The sequence below is a fragment of the Trematomus bernacchii genome, unplaced genomic scaffold (assembly GCF_902827165.1).
Source record: "Trematomus bernacchii unplaced genomic scaffold, fTreBer1.1, whole genome shotgun sequence".
Lineage (NCBI taxonomy): Eukaryota > Metazoa > Chordata > Actinopteri > Perciformes > Nototheniidae > Trematomus > Trematomus bernacchii.
In genome coordinates this window covers 1,244,373-1,264,624 of record NW_022987714.1, presented here as the reverse complement: position 1 = coordinate 1,264,624, position 20,252 = coordinate 1,244,373, and the positions used below count along the sequence as shown (strand labels likewise).

Below are 20,252 nucleotides of genomic sequence, written 5' to 3'. Positions count from 1 at the left end.
AGTCTAGCTTAAAGTTCATTTGCATGATAGTCTTGAATTTTTTTTAGGATAACTGTCTTATTGTGAGCAACCGATTTTTGCATATTTTAACTTGATTTCTAGAAAAAAGGGGTTCCTAAAATGTGCAAAAACAAGCACAAACGCGCTAAAAGTGTGAACAAAGGCTACAAAAAATATTTTCAGTGTCTGAAAGTTGCATATTCTCTTAATACATTGATGCCTATATCCCGTTGTGTGAACGTGGTTAGCTTGTGCACATTTTCAACAGATATGTAAATGTTTTCACTGTGTTTGTCCATTTTTTTCAATTTCCACTTACCTTACCGTCCTACCACCAGTGGTATAAAGTAACTCAGTACATTTACTCAAGTACTGTACTTAAGTTCAATTTTGAGAGACTTGAACTTTACTTGAGTATTTACATCGTTGCTATTTTTACTTCTACCCCACTACAATTCAGAGGTAAATCTTGTACTTTTACTCCACTACATTTATTTAATGCCTTTAGTTACCCTACAGATTTAAATTATTTATGTGAAATATAATAAACACTTGAATAAGACTTTAGTTTTACCTGGAGTAAATACACACCCTGCAGCATACAAGGTAATAAAGTTAACCTTTTTTTACTTTGCACTTCTTCCCCACTACAATTCAGAGGTAAATTATGTATTTTACTTCACTACATGTATTTAGTACCTTTAGTTACTGTGCATACATTGATTAATTAAGTGAAATATAATCAACACTTTCAAGACTTTAGTTATACCTGGAGTAACATTCATAAGCTACCCTGCAGTGTACAAGGTACTTGAAATTAGATGCATGTTTTCCAGCTTTAATGCTAATACTTTTTAACTTTCACTCAAGTAAGATTTTGATTGTAACTGAGTATTCCTACACTCTGGTACTTCTACTTTTACTTAAGTACACGATCAACAGTAAGTACTTCTTTAATCTCTACCTACCACACTCCACAGTTTGACCACGTTGATGCTGGCTCTGTAGTTGCGCCTGCGCACTGCAGGGGGCAGCATCGCGCGGGTCTGTCCACCACAGAACAAGACTGCACAGAGGGAACAACATTCGCACATGCGCATCCAGTCGCTCGTATTAAATGGAGGCTGTTTGAAATGTCTGTAACGTTACTGTGACAAGTTATTAAAAACATGCCATAATATTGCATTAACCTAGTTGGTACGACTGATAACAGCGGAGACCATGGGTGAGTTCTCAAGTGAGAATCGTTTTGATGACAGCTATCGTTGGAATAAAAGCGAAATGTGCATCTGCGAGACAAATAGTGAATGTTGAATCGAAGTTTGCATCCATTGATGCTTTTAACGCTAGAAAACCAAGGGTGTTTAATACAAAAGTAATGCTAAAAGTTAAAGCTTACAGGGTCAAATTCAGTGTTGGAAGAAGTACTCAGATCCTTTACTTATGTAAAAGCAGAGGTGGGGAAAGTACTCAGATCTTGTACTTAAGTAAAAGTAGAAGTACCAGAGTGTAGGAATATTCTGTTAGAAGTAACAGAATATCCTCCAATCAAAATGTTTACTCAAGTAAAAGTACTAAAGTTACTCAAGTAAAACTACTAAAGTATTAGCATCAAAATATACTTAAAGTACAAAATGTGTATTTCAGAGAATAATGTAAAGTACAGAAGTATTATCAGCTAAGTACTTCAAGTATCAAATGTAAAAGTACATGTTGCAGAATGGATGTTTTCACCGTATTATATTATCATGTATATTATCCTATTTGTATACGTACGTGCATTTCAGTATTGTAGTTGGTCAATGTGGAGCAGTTTAAAGACTTGAAATACTGTGAAGATTAGTAGTACAGTACTGCATTATACCATGTCAGCATATACTGTTTATGTGTTACTAACATGACAATAAAGCCTAGGATTTAATTGCAGGGGTGTTCTATTACGATGCAGAGGCTTTACATTTTTAGCTAGTTGTACATTATAAACTGGGACCCTAAACCATTTACTACCTCACCTGTGTAAAAAAAGAAAGAAGACAGTCTCTTTTCTTGACAAATCTTTTATCACTTCATTTCACCCAGCTCTAATCCCTGTTTCTCTCTGTTTTTGCCCAGACTATAGTGTCGATGGTGCTGAGGAAGTGGAGCCTGAGAGATCCTCATCTCCAACTGAAACACAGTCGCCTGTAATGGACCGCAACCCATCACCCCCTCCAAACGCAGGCGATGGAGAGGAGGACGGCGATTTGGATGCCATTGGAGACACTGTTTACAGCAAGCACTGGCTTTTCAGCACCCTGACTCGTCTCATCCATGTAGGTTTGATACTATAGGCATGACATTTTCACTAAGCACTGTTTTTCTCTGGGGGTTACTGGAGATCAGACAGACTTGCCTTTTATTTAGTTTACCTATTTAACAAAGGCTTCTTCCGAGTCAGTGAGAATGAAAAAAGTATTCCAAGTTATTTTCTATTCATGTGATAGGAGCATCTTTCTGGATAACACATGTCCCTCTTTGCTGTCGCTCTCGGCTGTCACATAAACCTAACTTTTCTTGTGTCTTGCAGATGGTCACAGAGCATTCGGAGGTTGACTCTGAAGGTCAGATGCAACTCCCTGATGATGATGAGGAAGATCTATGTAGAGTCTGGGATATGGCAATGGATAAGGTAGAGGTCTTCATAGGCTTCAAATGTTAATGAAATTAAACAGTATGTGCCTCCTGTGGATCATTTCCTATTTTGTAGTTACGCTAGCGGCAAATCAACAACAACAACAACAACATGATACAAATAGATCTACATTCTGTGAATTTAATGATATTTTACCATCAATTATTGGTAACATTTCAATTAAATAATCATTTGAGAATGTGATCTGTGGTGCCCTAAAACTATATTGCAATGTACTGACAGATGTTTCTGTGATTCAGCCTCCTCTTGTTAATATACATAAGGTGGACAAATAATTGAAACAATGCTCAGTGTAATGCAATAGAATTTAGCACAATCATCCTCCAAAGTGACGTAGTAAAGCTATGGTTCATTGCAGCATGTGTTTAGCTAGGTGTGCCTAATACACTGGAAACCCAGAGTGTATGTTACCGTGAAAGTAAATACCCTTTAGTCATGTTTAAATATTTACTAATGACGCTTTATTAACAAATTGTCTGCAGGATGTGGCTGGTTTTCTGCAGGAATTCAAAGCTACAGATATCCTTCTTGGGGTGATAGCCAAATCTCGTTGTCCACGCCTCACAGTGAGTGAATTAGTTTCTTGTTCATACATGTTCTGTGCTTAAATATAATCCTATGTAATGTATTCATTTGTGCTTTATTCCTGTGCATTAATAATTTCTGTATGTTTTATTTTGCTTCTCTAGGAAATTTGCGTGGGAATCCTTGGGAACATTGCTTGTTTCCCTGACACTTGTCTGACTCTAAGTCAAAATGAAGACCTAGGGTGAGTAAAAGTAATTCTCTGTAATGTTGGAATATAATTTGTCACCCTTTTGTGATTCATTAATGCAACTCCCTTTGTGTCGACAGGGCTGTGCTGTTGCTTCTTCTTGGAGATACAGATCCTCCAACCATTCTGGAAACGAGCAGGTGACCTTTGTGTTTTCTGCAGACATGTGAGACAGAAACACCAAGATAGAAGCATTACTATTTTCTGATGATGTTTGCAGATTGTTGCTGACCTGCGTCTCTCAGAAAGATGTCTGTTCCCTGTGGCTTCAGCGAATACGACAGCAGACGTCTGTGCGCTCCAACCTCCTTTTCGTCATGTGCAGTTCCACGAACAGTAAACATGCTTTCACTCATTCCTTTCTAATAAGCTGATGACGTGGAACTGGTTTAGGAAGAAATGAAAATCAATTCGACATATCAAGATGACTTGCATAAAGTCTTCCCTGTGGAAGCTCAAGCACACACACACTGCTTTCTAAGGGATTAACATTGTATGTAAACTCTACTTTGACTTGTCTGTTTACACAAAAACTCCACAGGGTAGTAAGTAAGTACACAATAGAACCAACCAATCAATCAAAGTTTATTTATATAGCCTAATATAACACATGTTACATTTGTCTCAGGAGATTTTACAGTTTGTAGAATGAATACGACACCCTCTGTCCTTATACCCTCACATAGGACCATACCTATATAAGGCATATTTATACTTGCCAAACAGATCATGCATTTTAGCCATGCCTCATTTCGCTCAATTTGAAAATGTTTAGCTCTGTTTTAGCAAGGGCTGATTCAGTGAGAACAGCACCATCTACAGGCCTGGCATATGTACTACAGCGTCTCCAGGGCTTTCGAACGGCAATGGCCATGGCTGTCTCCTCCTGATTGGTGGAGTTGGCCCAATAGCCGTAGCGCCACTGTCCTGACGTCAGGAAAGTGTTCAAATCTGGATCAGTTTTTATCAGATCCGTTGCAGCCCCTTTTTTAGAGATTTGGGTATGGAGGAAAATAGAGTGGGTTGTGTTTTCTGACACTTGGTGAGTTCCCTGGAACACCGGGGACACATATTCATGTATAAAAGACGTACAAAAGTGCATTTTGCATGATAGGTCCCCTTTAACCTTTACACGCAAACTCCACAGGGTACCAGGTAAGTAACAGTAGAACCCTGTGTGTTTTTCAGCTGACCTGCTTGAGAAAGTTGGGGAGCTGGTTGATAAACTGTTTGACCTTGATGAAGAGCTGATGACGAGTTGGATAACAGCTCAACAAAATGAGGAGGAGAAGGAGGGGGATGGTGAGAGACATCTGGAGATGGCATCGTGTCTCCTGGAGGCAGCCAAACAGCTAAGGTAAGAATATGAAAAAGTGTTTTCATGATTATGTTTACCTATAATGTGAGTAGAAATGTTTACCATAGGAAGCATCTTGAGTTGAGGTTAAAAAAACATGTTTCCTTAGTTTCCACATATACGTACCACATATACATACAGTATAGAGAGATAATTAATTGCAGGTCTGAATAAAACAAACAGTTGTGAATAAATGCTTTCAATTGCTCTGTATTCATATTCATAAATCATAAATAACATTGATGCAATTCACTTGTATATCTGCTGATATTTGTATTATTGCTTCCCCCCCCCTTTTTTTCTTTCTTACCATTTTATGAATACTCATATAGGCACATTTGACATAAGAACAACAAAAAGCAACAATGTGGGACATTAGGATTCAGACTCTGAGTTTACATCAATGATGATTGGTGCTCAAAAGTCAAAGTTTATGGACAATGTTTCCCTGATTTATTTTTTATATTAAAGATGCCAGACAGAATATCTGCTTAGAAATGTCTGTGTTTTTGCTGGTATTTATATAATGAAACCTATATTTCCCTCTGCAAAGGAAGTCATGTTCTCTGTTTGCTTGGTTTAGTTGTCAACATGATTATAGACAAGACTACTTCGACTGATTTTCATAAAACTTGGCGGTAAGGTGTAACTAGGAAAGACGGAGTTGAGCCAAATCACACAGGGAGGATACACATTTATTTTTCTCTTTCATTAACATTTTGAGATATAGTCCTGGCGGAAGTATGCGCCCTGGAAGTTCCTTCTAGTTAAATGTTTGTTTAAATTTGGTGACTCGGTATGCTTCATTACCTATATTGCACCTGGTGCGTGAATAGACAGGATCTGCAAACTGCATTGAACAACATCCTTGATTACTGTCACCCTCTACCTGCACTGTCACATTAAGGCACACAAAACGTGGCATGACACAAACTTTCCCACTCTCTGACACAAATGTGACAAGGAGTTTGTGTTGTGTCTATAAAAAATAAATGCTTTCAATTGCTCTTTATTCATAAATCATAAATAACATTGATGCAATTCACTTGTATATCTGCTGATATTTGTATTATTGCTTCCCCCCCCCCCCCCCCCCCCCCTTTTTCTATTTCTTACCATTTTATGAATACTCATATAGGCACATTTGACATAAGAACAACAAAAAGCAACAACCAATGTCAGTCATTTCTAAATCATAAAAAGGACCACATGTGAAAATACAAAATCAAGAGGAAGATAAGTAAATCCAGAGAGGGAGAAGAAATAATAAATAACAGTAGGCTTTATCCCAGTTGGATGCTCAGATTTACATTTATATTTATTTGCGTTGTCCATAAAAAACCAACCTATTATTTATTATTGGACAATCAAACTAAGTACTTAATGATGTTAAAGACTTGTTTGACGCTCAGTATTCTTTCACAGATCAGAGAGTCCGAATGGCTTGGAGGTTTACCTTCACGCCCTCCAACTCCTCACCACCATAGATGAGGGCATTCAGACTTTTGGTAAGAGCGATCAACACAGTTAGTATCTCCGCTCAGCTGGCGGCACATCGTTACAGAAGTGTTCACAATAGTTGTTACCATATAAAACAGGAGCCTGAAGTGACCTCTCAACAGGCAAGGCGTTGTTTCCTTGTGTCTTCTAGCTGCACCTGATGGACCCGGCAAAGCAGTGTGGGAATTTGTCAGTGACGTTGTGTGTGAGGATCTCTGCCAGCCAACGGATCTCCCTGTTGTCCTGCAGGAGCAGAAGAGCATCCTGGTTCAGGCCTTCGCTGTGCTCCAGGCTCTGTATAGATGCCAGGAGCAGTGGTGCGACAGAAGTGACATAAGTACGTTCTGTACCAGAGTGAAATCAACCCTGAGATGTACCATTTGAAATGCCTGTAGCAGCCCTAATGTAGGTTCAGTGTATCATGTCATTTTCTGGTCAGTTTAATTTGGACTCAAGACTTTTTCTATAAATGGTTGCATTTCAGAATTGTTTTTAAATTGAAATGTAAGGATATGACAATATCCTGGCCCCATGTACCAATGCTGAGTCCTTATATCAACAGCCTGAGTTTGAATCCGATAATTTTTGTTGTTGCTGCATCCTCCCTATCGCTACACTTTTTAATCCATCTGTCCTGTCCATCAATAAAAGGCAAACACGTGTATATATATATATATATATATATAGTGGCTTGAATTTTACTTTCAGTTGTCTTTTTCCTCCAGGTATTTCCCTAATTGGAACCGTTTTGCGGGTGCTTCAGTACCAAAGTGAGGGCAAAGATGACGCTACCAGCAGAGACGCCACAAAAGACGAACAGCTGCAGACCCTAGCAGAGATCACAGCTGAGTTTCTAGCTGACATCTGCATTCAGATTCCCCAGGTAAAAAAAACAAGTGAAATGTTTTGTTTGTTCAGGTTTCTCACTAAGATTCTTTAATGCAAATTTGTATTTGTTGTCCTTTGTAGGACACCGTGGCAGATTTGGTGAAAGAAGGTCATCTTACAGAGAAGACTGCTCTCTCAGCTGCGAGCACTTTGGTTCCCAACTTTAAGACTTCAGTAAGTGATTTATTTCATAAAAGTCTTATGAAATTAGTTTGGAGCAATTTAAATCATCCTGTATGCTTTTTACTGTAGATTAAAAGTTTCCACATAACAGTTTAAACTTCTCATCTAATATCAAAGTATGCCTTTTCTCCTAATGTTATTAATGGTGAACGTGTAGTAAGAAAAAGTCAATAGCCAGGGAAGGGTATATTTTAGCAAATAATTAATTTTATTCAAAAATATTTGTTTAAGGTACAAATATGAGATGCTTTGCTACAGCTTCTTACATTTTGCAGCTTTTTAAAAAAATAAAATCTATAAAATTAGAGTTGAAATAAATATGCTATTATAATTTGTCATGCAAGTTTAAAACAATTGTAAATGTATATTGTTTATATATAATTTAGAATCAGTAATATTTTTGTATATCAATTTGACACTGCTTAATTTTGTATTGTATAATCATTCTCATGTTAGATTTTTGTATTATTGTTTTACACATTCGAAATAAATCAAATCAAATAAAAATATTACAAATAGATGTATTGGTTCAAATGAATTACACCTTGAATTTTCTGTTATGGCCTAATTCTGTGCAAACAGTTTTAGGGCTTATTTTAGGTTTAGACGTGTGATGGACTGCCGCTATACGCCTCCAGCTCCAGTGGAAAATAAACATTTAGTTTCCACCCCACCCTTCTTCCTCTTGTGCAGTTTCAGCACCTGCAGGCCATGCTGTCTCAGGTTGATCCCCAAATGGCAGACGTGGTGAGGAAACAGTTTCCTGTCTGAGGCCGATCAGTGTTCAGCACTCGTCCAGACTCATCGCTGCTTTTTATAGATGCCTCTATTTCCAACAAAAGGTCCTGCTTCAGGTCGTGCTATTTGGATTTCCACTGGAAAGACTAAACGAGGAAGTCCCACAGGGTCAGAGACATCATGAGTGGACAGTGTTTCAGAAATGGTGTCGTCTTTCTTTTGTGCAAAATTCAATTGTGTTTCTGTTGAAAGTGTTGTACTGTTCTTTGAATGCTATTTTTGTATGAAATAATTGACAGTCTTTTAATAAAAGATCTTTCTTTTTGCATAGACTTTTTTACTGAATTATTATCATGATCTTGGCAATCGGAGAGTCCCTTACCGACAAAAGGCAATACAAAAAATAATAAAGTTAAATAAATTACAATTAGAAACCCGTACAGTGGTGAGAGATTTAGTCCGCAATAAAATGAATAAAAAACTTGCATCGACCCAGTCTTTCCAATCGAGAGATAAATCTGTTTTCTAAATAAAATAATATACAAATATTATAAATAAATACAAATAAATCTGGAGGATGTAATCATACAGACTGAAAATACTCATTTTGATTCAGATTCAAAAGGTTTAATGTCATACACAACGAGTTAATGAAAAACTTGGGTTACAGGTTCCTAAAAAATGCAATATAAATATATAGAAGACATAAGACACATTTAAAAAAAAAAAATGGTTAACTCAAAACTGAAATCGTTTCATTCCCATAAGCAATGTACTCTAACTGGTCTGTAACAATATCTACAAATAATACAAATTAACATCTAAACAATTACATGTTATCCCTTTGTTCTGGTACTCCACAGAACACCGGTTCAGTAAACAGTTTGTATATTTTACATTAAATTACATACATGATATATTTATCTTAATGATAGCATTGTTTTGGCTGTATATTTTTCTGTTCTCATTAGTGTCTGTCAGACATAGACCATATCAGTCTTTACTGCAGCTTTTTATATGACATCTTTAACCAAAAATAGGCCGATCATTAAACACATCAATCAAGTTATTATTTCTTCATGCTTTGTTTAACGAGGAACATATATATTTCTATACAAGATAAAAGTGCATTGACCTTGTATTGAGTCACTTTTCCAAGCATATGAGTAATGGTACTAATGCTGATGAGACATCAAGTGTTTACCAGAGGGTGACAGTCACTCGGTAACGACAATAAAATGAGATGAAAGGCTCGAGCCTGGCAACAACGAGCTCATTTGGTTTCCAAATGCACCATTTCGCCCACTCATGGAGAAGAGCAGGGCAACCTGCGCATTTCCAGCAAGCTTAAGAAGGCTCTGTGAATATAGCAGCTTTTTAATTAAAGCTTGGATTGATATGTAGAACACTCTTTATAATGGAAATCCCGAGATGGTCATAGGGCTTGAGAGAGATCCCCCTATGGGAAAAAAACTGTCTTATTTAATCCTGCTTTCTCCAGACACGATCTGAACCTTGACTAGACGTGTGATGCACATAGGTGGCTGGTGCCCTGATCTGCGAGTCATGTCCTGTTTGTTCTGTAAATGGCTAGAGCGATGTAGATGTAATCATGTTTGGCCTTTCAAAGTTGCTCGGGGCCAGTGACTTAAACTTTGTCGGGTGGCTCCATCTTCAGGCCGGGCTCCCGGGCGTGTCATGTCACAGAGATCAGGATGAAGACCGGATGTTTCCTGCTTCCCTGCCAAACTTCATTGTCAGTCTGCCATTCTTCACAGTAACTTGATATGACCTGACTCCATGCAGAAACGCAGTGCTTTATTCACATCAAAGGCACTGAGGCGTATCAGGGCTGTCTGACGCTGATGCTGGATGTCAGTTACTTATTTTTCAGTTTGCCCACACAACTCGCTGTTCGCTGACATTTTGCCTTACAGTGAAATGTGTTCTATTTTTGTCTCAGAATTTTGTAAGAAAATTCGCATCCGGTACAAGCTCTTATGTAAACTGGAAAGAATATTTCACAAATGATTGCATGATGTAGCCATGAAGCTCATACATATTTTGTGTTTGAACATTTTAATAAGGTTCAAAAAGTAATTTTATAGGTAATACACTTCTGTTTTAACAGGCTAACCTGGGATCAAGTCTCATCAGGGAAAACAGTCATTCAACATAACAAGAATGTTTTCTTACATTTTGTTGGGCTTCTCAAGCATTCTTCAGTCATACCCTGAAATTTGGACTGATGTTTCCAATGTGTTATTTTGTGAAGGCTTGATAATCCATGTTAACACCTCTTGAGTGTGTAAAATGGCCCTGGCGCTGGTTTAATACCTGTTGCTGGGAGAGGAGGAGGGATAATGAAGGGATGAAGAATGCATGCGCAACGCCACGTCCTCTCTCCTTTGATTCCAAGGCCCGGCCTATTCACAACCACCTGGCCAAGGCGTGTTAATAAAGACACATGATGCTGTTGGGTGCAATCAAAGCCCCCTTCTCCTCATTTCCTGAGTTCCCCTGGCTTTCTATCTCTTGTCAACAGAATCACAATGAAACTTTCCTCTTCCTGAACACAGAATATCACAGACACTGACGTTTTCTGCTCGTGAAAAAGTGAGGCGGTGACGTTTGTGTTTGCATTGCTTTAACTTCCGGTTCTGCTTCTTCAACCACCGTATCTGTTAGGTTGCTGTTACAATAAACTATACAGCAAGGACGCGATGTAGAGTACAACCTTTGTCAATAGCAGGACATTTCCCCCCCTTCGTCACCAACACTCTTTTATGCCAAGTTATTTTCATAACTGTATTAATCTCATGTTTGCCTATACATAAAAACTGAAAGATATGTTGTGTATACAATTAAATTACTAATTAAAATTAATGAAATAATTGTATCACTATTCTTAAGTGTGGATGTATGTGTTATGTTTTCATTATTGAAGACATTAATAAACTTGGAGATAGTAAGAGTTTGTGAGCACAACTCTGTGGTAACAGGATTGAAATGTAATATAACAATAAATCCATGTACATGTTTTTAAAAGAAGTATGCTCCATAAAACTGACTTTCTTTTTTAAAATGATTTGCAAATTGCTTTAATTGAAGAAATTATAAAGTGTTAGGAGATTAAATGTAAAATGTAACATAACTCTCGAATTATCATCCGACCAATGTGTATCTAAAACGCAAGGGAAAGCCTTTCAGATGAAATGTAGAAAACTTTCAATGACCCCTTTTTTTCTTCAACACTGGCTTTTTTTTTTTGCATATCATGTTTCTATTTTGAATGTGGCTAGTGTTTACGGGCACAGCTCTATCCTGTCCTGTCCTTGTGTACCGCTGACGCCTGTCACCAAGCGGCATATGCTGTTGTTTGTTCTGCAATGAAAGAAATGGAGCTAATTAAAGAGATGTAGTGCTGCCACAGGAAGTGTACGTAAGCAGACCATTCACTGCTCTGATTAGTTAGTTGTTCAAACAAGGCTCAGGATAAGCTGAAAGACCGCAACTCTATTGATGAAGTGCTATTGAACATAAATAAATCTTTTTTTTTTCACATACATGTGTTTGTCAAATTATTTAAACCAAAAAAATGTTATCAGAATTGACTATTTAGTAAATATTTGAATTTCAAGCACCAGTACTTACTGCCCCATAATAATAATAATCTAATAAATTAAGCAAATATCAAAGCAAACTATAAACATAAATACAAAAGTGTAAAACACAGAACTATATTCATAAATGCAAGTGTAAAAAATTGTTAACATGGATGGAGGCTAAAGTATCCACAGCATAAAATAATATGATTATGATGGTTTTTCTGAAAGACAAAGCCTCAAGGTTCAAGGTTTTTTATTTTGTCATACGAACATAGCTACAGTGTAGTTATGACAATGAAAATCTTAGGTCACAGGCTCCTCCAACAGTGCAACACAATAACCCAGATAAACAGAAATATAGTGCAAGTAAATATTAAGCGCTGTGCACCGCTCTCTTTGTATAGGTGTTTTCTTTTGTTCTCTTCGAAATATACAAGCAATGTGTTTGAGTCTAGCACAACGAGGGTATTACAATTGAGTAATTGTTACATGTATTAATCATGTATTCTTAATACCATTACAAAATATGTAATATTAGGACCTCAAGCTAGCAAACTCAATTTCAAACAGTATGCAGAGTTGTCCTGCTAAAGACTTAAAATGTATTATTTAACCAAGTATTTATTCTCTTATTTGCTTTAATTGCAACAGATGATAAAGGTTTCACTGTGATAAGTATTCTCTTAAATCCATAAACCCCTGTACAGTGCTTTGTGGACGATGATGGTGTTTATGATATTTCTGACTGCAGAGGGACGCCTAGATGATGCCATCTTTCTGTGTGATCACTGTTGGGTGCAATTATTTATCAACAAGCAATAAGATAAGTCAAAGAAGTACTTTATTTAACACAATTTGGGAAGTGTTTTCTTGCAGCAGCATAAAAAAGGCATGGCATTGTACAATACAAATAAAGAAAAATGTTTGTTTTGCAGCAGCATAAAAAGACATGGCATTGACTGTAAAAATAAACATTTTAAAGATAAAAAATAAACATTTTAAAGATAAAAAATAAACAAGAAAGTACAAATGTAAATAAACAATATAATCTCAGCCAGAGGTTATTTGTTCGATCACAGAGGCGGAGGAGACGGGGCACGTCGGCTGCCCGTTCCCCCTAGCATCTGGCCAAGAGTGCGCAGGAAGGATAAATTAAAGGTCTCTGCGTGAGCAATCTCCTCCCTTCTCAAGGCTGCTTCCAACAGCCTCGCCTCCACCAAGGTCTGGTTCATGTGCTGAGCCTGCAGGGCCCGGTCTTCCTTCTGCTGGGCCAGGTTCTGTGTCTGCTGGGCCAGGTTCTGCTCCTGGTGTTCCTTCTGCTGGGCCAGTTGCCGTTCCTGCAGGGCCAGATCCTCTCCTCCTCGGTTCCTCTTGCCTGGGTGACAAGATAATTATAGCAATAATAATTAGCAATAAGAATGAAAAAACACAGGACAGGTACAGGTCACAAAAGGATATAAGAATAAAATGTATAAACAGAACAACAGTAAGGATGAATTAAAGAAAGTTCCGGCCCTAGATACTAGCTGCTTACTAGCTAGTTACTTTACTTGTAACAGAGCATTCCCACACAGTGGTACAGCTTATTTTACTTACTGACGATGGATGGTCTAAAGTTTTTTTTTTTAAAGTCACAATTCCAGCCTATTTCTTACCTAGAACCACACGCAGCGGTGTCGAGCTGGCACTCGGCGTTGGTGTCTGTGCTCGTGTTGGTGTCTGTGGTCGAGCTTGTGCTGTTGATGTGGAGGATGTCGATGCAGAGGACGTTGTTCGGAACTGTTCCTCCTCGCTAGTCCCAATGTAATCATCTAGAACAGAAACATGACTTGTAAATTCCACAAACTACTGCAGCACAATACTATAAATAGCAACAACAACTATAGAAAAGACAAACTGAACGTAAACAATGGCATATATGGTGTTAGCAAACAATAGCTCTAGCTAATGCTATCTGCCTTAGCTAGCTAGCTAGCCTTCGGGGCTCCATAAAAGCATGGGTTGTCGAACATAAATGTAAGGATAAAATAGACTTATTTGTTAGAAGTGAGCTTTAGAACAGATAGGGACACAAAGCTTTCAAGCAAATAACAGAGCGTTAGCAAAAACTTACCGTTGCAGAGTCCAGTGCTCCCGCTGGACCTTATCATCTGCAATATAATGGGGGAACGTCGTCACTTCCTCGACCGACCATGGCGTGCTTTTCTTTGCCATTGTTGTAGCTCCTCTGTTAACAAAAATGCTGCAAGCTTCGCTATATATATATATATGCGACGCTAGGGATTATGTCGCGCGCCGATTGTGACGATTCTCTCCGACCAATCAGCAGTCGAGAGTGTTGACGTCACACACTCGGCCCGGTTGTCCCTGGCCCTAGAACCACGATTTTATGAGGCCAGAAAAACTGTGAATTAGGACCCGCTAGCCGGTACTAGGCCAAGTGGAAACGCAACCAAAAACGGGCCGCTGACGTCACAGCCCTCTTAAACCGTGCTCCGCGCTGTAGTGGAAACGCGCCAAAAGATGAGGACTTTTTCCTCGGGCAGCATGTTCCTGATGAAGTCGAACAAGTAGGACTTTTTGTCTTCCTCATGGACGATCAGCACCGTTTGGTCCACTGTGTTAACCGCCGCCAAGTCCAGGGTTCCCACATAAACCATCATGGGGTTCTTTAGATAGGACTTTGCCAATCGTCTCACGATGTGGGCCAGGTGGCACTGGTCATGACAGTCTGTCGGTCGGGGCGGATGTCGAGCAGAATCTTCATAATCTGGGGTTCAAAGCCCATATCCAGCATCCGGTTGGCCTCGTCCAGCACAGATAAAAGCCGACAGCAGACCAAGTAGGTGATGGAGCGCAGATTGATGAGCTTGTTCATCTGGAGGTCGTTCAGTCGGCCTGGTGTCGCTATCACGATGTCCACGCCGCTCCTCACCGCGTTGATCTGAGCTCGCCTGTCCCCTCCGCCATAGATACAGACACTTTTGTAGCCTTTAAAGCTGTACTTGCTGCACTCCCGTTCAATCTGCAGTGCCAGCTCTCTGGTGGGAGTCAGCACCAACATGCCCGGACCCCCCCGCTTAGCTCTGGGCACAACTTGTCCGTCCATGTGGATGAAGCCTGGCAGCAGGTAGGCCAGAGTTCTGCCCGTTCCTGTCTGAGCGATGGCGATCACGTCGTCTCCGCTCAGAGACACTGGCCACGCCTGAGACTGGATAGGTGTTGGTTTTTCAAAGCCAACTCGATCAATATTTTCCATGATCTCTGGGAAAAGCTTGAAGGCCTCCAGAAAGGTGCGACAGGGATTTGGGAAGGGACGCTTCTCCCCATCCTCCAGAAGGTCATCCACAAAGATATTGTTATTCTCTTTCCTCCATTCAATGACTTCCTCCGCTGAGAGTATGGAAACACTCTCTGCCACCGTGTAAAAGTTCTTCTTCAGTGTTGGGAGGTCCATGACATAACGCATGTTTATAACTATGACATCCCACCACTGCCACCAATTGTTACAAAGTGAGGTGCAGGTGAAAGAACGATACGTGGAGAGAGGGTTTTCTTGCAAAAAATAGACAGGCTTTTTATTCTTAGCCTTCCACATTATTCCACAGAAACAAAAACTGCATGCCTGGTGCTGCGTTCACCAGCAAGGAACAAACACCAAATCCCCTTTCCCCTCTCTTCCCAACCACATTTATAGGAGACTGCCCGCCTTCCCAATCCAACCTGGCCAATCAGGTCATGGTTCTGAAAGCGGAGTGAAGGGTTAAATACAAGATTAAACACTGTGGTCTACATTTAATACAATCCTAAAGGCTTAAGTAAATTCATAATTGCATCAACATAAACATTGTACCTTCAAAAACAACAAGTTATGCTTAAAACGGATAGTTTTTAACCTAATTGACACTCATAAAATCACACATTTCCTGACCAATCACGTCCAAGACTCCGCCTACTCATACGGCACATATAAGGAGTACTTTGGAGGCGTGCTCCCCCTTTGAGCAGTGACACAAAATGGCTTCCAGGTCTGAACAAAGGAAATGGTGATTACTTTGTGATTGTGTGTTTTACAGACTGACAAATTAATTTAGATGCACTTTACTAGTTTTTCTATGTAAACTGTTTTTATAACTTTAACTGAAATAAAGACAACTCTGAAGAAACGTGTACTACCTTTCTTAACAAACAAATTGTTAAGCCAAAATGTTAGTGAGGGAGTGTGTGCGCTTCCTCACACCATAACATGTTGAGAATGTCTTGTGTACGTCTCACAGGTCATCCAGTGAAGCAGGCAGACACGGTGATGCTGGGATACCCTCTTGGTTTGGAAATGTCCCCAGAGATCAGGAGAAATGACCTGGAGGCCTTGAAGTCTCTGGAAATTCAAATAACACCAGTGTGCAGCGGAAAGAAAGACCGAACATGCACTCAATTAGAACCACCAAATTGTTTAATTAAACAAATTATTTAAAAAATGTTTTTGTCATTAGATTTGTTTTAACAGAGAGATGCTGTCAAACTACTACAATACATTCATTTGCAAATACGTGTTAGTGTGTGAAATGTAATATCTGATGTTGAAAATGTATAACTGCCCTATTTTTATATATGAAAGGAATATACTTAGGTATTTTCATAGTGTTGTATTGTTTGGTTTTGGCTAACTTAGGATTTACATGTAAACTAGGAACTGATTATTATTTTATTTAGTGATTATTACAGTGATTACTTTATTCAATACACGTTCAGTTGTTTGGTCATAAAATGACAGTTAAGTGTAGAAATGTGTGTGTCTACAATCTAAAGATATAAATATCATAGAGAAGTACAAAAAAAACAACAGGGAATGTTCACATTAAATTGTTTCTTTAAAGATTACACACCAAACATGCAATTCTTTGAGTAGTTGACTTATTGAATAATCGAGTAATCTTTGTAAACAATTTCTATTTTTAAATTAGAAAGAAAACACGTTTTTTTCTGTTTTTCTTATGTGTAAATATATCTAAAAGCTTCACTGTTGTAAGACTTATTTTTCAATGTGTATCTGCAATTACAGTAGAAAGTGTGAATGTCATTACTTGAGTCTGGATTTCTTAAATGCCAGTGACATGTAGTGAAGTCTTAATACGTTGTAATGCTCATGGTGGGCAGTTTATTAGGCAAGGCAAGGCATGTTTATTTATATAGCACCTTTCAACACAAGGCAATTCAAAGTGCTTTACAAAAATGAAAGACATTAAGAAAATGGCATTTAAAAACAGTCATTAAAAAGCAAAGATAATAAAATAAACATTAAAAGAAATAATACATGAATAAAAGTTACAGTGCAGTTTAAGATATGAATATATCAATTAAAAGCAGCGACAAAAAGAAAAGTCTTCAGCCTGGATTTAAAAGTAGTAAGAGTTATAGTGGACCTGCAGGTTTCTGGGAGTTTGTTCCAGATATTTGGAGCATAATCACTGAACGCTGCTTCTCCATGTTTAGTTCTGACTCTGGGGACAGAAAGCTGACCAGTCCCTGATGACCTGAGAGTTCTGGATGGTTCATAATTTAGCAGGAGGTCAGAAATGTATTTTGGGCCTAAACCATTCAAAGCTTTATAAACCAGCAGCAGTATTTTGAAATCTATTATTTGACACACAGGAAGCCAGTGTAAAGACTTCAGAACAGGAGTGATGTGATCCACTTTCTTAGTGTCAGTGAGGACTCGAGCAGCAGCGTTCTGAATCAGCTGCAGCTTTCTAATTGATTTGTTAGTGAGACCTGTGAAGACACCATTACAGTAGTCGAGTCTGCTGAAGATAAAAGCATGGACACGTTTTTCCAAATCCTGCTGTGACATTAGTCTTTTAATCCTAGATATATTCTTTAGGGGATAGTAGGCTGATTTAGTAACTGTTTTAATGTGACTGTTGAAACTCAGGTCAGAGTCCATGACTAGATATTTAGGAACAGAGCTCGAGAGGAGCATTTGAGCTGAAGGGCCACATATTCAAAAGAAGCAAAGTTCCCATAAGATGTCTTCCTGCATTGAAGGGAATCATTGAACAAAATAGCAACTCCACCTCCTTTCTTATGCATTCTTTCCTGACTCATAAAACTAAAGTTGGGAGGGGTTGATTCGATAAGAACAGCTGCACTGTTATTTTCTTCAATCCAAGTTTCCGTTAAAAACATAAAATCGAGATTGTGCTCAGTGATAAAATCATTGATTAAAATGTATATTTTTCCTGCCAAAGACCTGACATTTAATAAAGCTAGTTTAAGTTCGTTAAATACACTATCAGTCAGATTTGTTGTGACAAGCTGTGGCTGACATGGAATCACTGCTAAATTTGATAAACTCACAAACGTTTGAGCGCTTCCTGTTTCTAAGATGATTCACCGCTCTTAATCTATTACCTATCAACACAGATATCGGCAAAGCTACTGGCAGGCAGGGCCCCGGCTTGTCCTGGAAAGAGTTGAGAGTGCCATACGCCCTTGAGCCTGGACCCAGCACATATCAGTTAGAGTTTGCTGCGTTTTGTACATACACATCCTTATCAGGCTTCGGATACAGCAGATGCTGTCTTGAAGGGGGGGGGGGGGGGTGGTTGACGTAGGCATGGTGATGAAGACGGGGGAGATGGTGCGCGTCTCTGCTTCGGTTATTGTGGTGGGCGTCGTTGAGGGGCGGGGGTAAAGGACATGCTGCCAACCCTGTGTATCGCCTTCATGCGGTCATTGAACTCCAGGAAGTACCAGGGGTGAGATTAGCCGGAGAGATCTCTTGCAGCTTGATGCTCAGACTCTGAGAGTAAATCCCTGTGATTGAAGTGAACAGGACTGGGACAGACTGGCCGACACGCTGAAGCCCTCACGATCGCACGCAGCATCTTCAAAAACACACAGAAAGAGATCAGAAATAAGGGTGTTTGCAATGTTTTAGAACATTTTGTTTATATTTTAGAATATATGGGAGCATTAGAGGCAGCCTTTCCATGGCTGTTTTTCCTCGAAAGTAGGTTATGTATAATAAGATGTGTGAATGAATTGAGTACTCTCATTGTCTCACTGCAGTAGAGCACGTAGAGCTTCATTAGGAGGATCAAGTAATCAATACTGTATGTGCAGCTTTAACTAAGGCAGACTTTGTTGACAGTTCATGCACATGTCTTTTGATAAAAAATACAAAAAATAACATTTAAAGAACACAATTAACTTAAGATATTTTGAATTTGTAACGTATAGTTCTGGCAAAATGTATAGAATGTAATGGGGAAGAATATTTAGCTTTTGGTTAAATAAACCAGTGGTGACAACAAAGCATGTTTTTCCCTTTGAGAGTGTTGTAATGGCTGGTTCAGCTATAGTTTCTCATCCTTAAAGCTAATTATCCAGAGACCACCATCCACATAATGTCATGTCAGACGAGAGACCCACAAAGAGACATCTAGATATCTTATTCATGTTGCACTCTCTGACCCCTGTCTTAAAGCATCTCAAAACATCTGCTTCAATTACTGAAGATCACATCATTATCAATAAGAGTCATTACTGTTTAAATACACATTTATATAACAAAATAAATAATAAAATAAAGTGTGTTGCAGAACATAACAGATAAAATGCTTGATTTGAAAACCTGGGCGACTGACATCAAATAAAGGAGATCTGATCCAGGAGCTGTCAAGGGGTGAGAGGATCAAAGACCAGAGCATGTGCGACATAAAAGTGCAAACATATTTATGATGCTGCTGAGTGGAGGCGTCCTGAAAGCAACCCTTCATTACTGAATCACTAACAATACCACGGCCATACGGTCAGTAGGCATTGTCCTCTCCCCTGCCTTTTCTCTCTCCTTGGTTATATGCTACAATACCCATTCCTGGAAAAAAATGTCAACCTCTTCCATGTATTAGTCACTGTGTTAACGTGTCTATAAGGTCTGCAGCGTGTTTGCTTTAGGCAGCAGCAGCAGCATAGTTAACGCTTGAGACGTTCACTTGCATATTCTGAGGTGAATGAACAGCAAATGATCATTATTATTATTGTTAGCATTGCAATTAAATGTTCTCACTGATGATTAACAACATTGATTTTTGTACAGTTATCTTTTCAATCAACAGATTCATCGATTAGTCTATTAAATATCAGAAAAGTCAAAAATGAACATCACAATTTGTGGTGAGTGTTGATGTATTCAAAGTCTTTTATTTGTCAGACCAACAGTGCAGAAATTAATGTTCAGTTAATTATTATATAGCAAATACAAAAGTGGAACGACTAAACCTGAGAATGTTTGAGTTTTCATTTGACTTGATCAATTCTGAATGAAGTTGCCAATTTATTATATATCTATCAACCGGTCAATTAAACGTAAAATAGTTTCAGCCATAATAATTACTGTGATGCAAACATTTCAGAAAGTGAGTAACTGCTGGGTGCCAGTTTATGTTTTAAAAGATCACTTTGTGATAGTACATGATTGTTTTTTGGAGTCATTATTGCAAACTCGTG

The 20,252-nt window shown here is 38.7% G+C and overlaps 2 protein-coding genes across 2 annotated transcripts; one reads left to right on the top strand and one right to left on the bottom strand.

The window, feature by feature from the left end:
- Window positions 1-1,086: 1,086 nt before the first annotated feature.
- saal1 (serum amyloid A-like 1) lies at window positions 1,087-8,618 on the top strand. The gene is made up of 13 exons (XM_034142057.1): window positions 1,087-1,225; window positions 2,113-2,312; window positions 2,567-2,668; window positions 3,175-3,258; window positions 3,382-3,461; window positions 3,548-3,607; window positions 3,688-3,803; window positions 4,656-4,824; window positions 6,250-6,332; window positions 6,476-6,661; window positions 7,050-7,207; window positions 7,294-7,386; window positions 8,089-8,618. Exons 1-13 carry the CDS (start codon window positions 1,222-1,224, stop codon window positions 8,164-8,166), a joined length of 1,413 nt encoding a protein of 470 aa, XP_033997948.1. The 5' UTR covers window positions 1,087-1,221; the 3' UTR covers window positions 8,167-8,618.
- Window positions 8,619-12,814: 4,196 nt separating this feature from the next.
- Window positions 12,815-15,210, bottom strand: LOC117491488 (probable ATP-dependent RNA helicase DDX43). Its single transcript, XM_034141500.1, is given in 3 exon segments — window positions 12,815-13,057; window positions 14,255-14,448; window positions 14,451-15,210. Coding segments are annotated over 3 exon segments (1,197 nt in total).
- Window positions 15,211-20,252: the final 5,042 nt, after the last annotated feature.

Coding starts and splice junctions, on each gene's coding strand:
- saal1 (XM_034142057.1), top strand. Junction 2,669..3,174: donor GGGATATGGCAATGGATAAG/GTAGAGGTCTTC, acceptor AATTGTCTGCAG/GATGTGGCTGGTTTTCTGCA. Junction 7,387..8,088: donor TTCCCAACTTTAAGACTTCA/GTAAGTGATTTA, acceptor CCTCTTGTGCAG/TTTCAGCACCTGCAGGCCAT.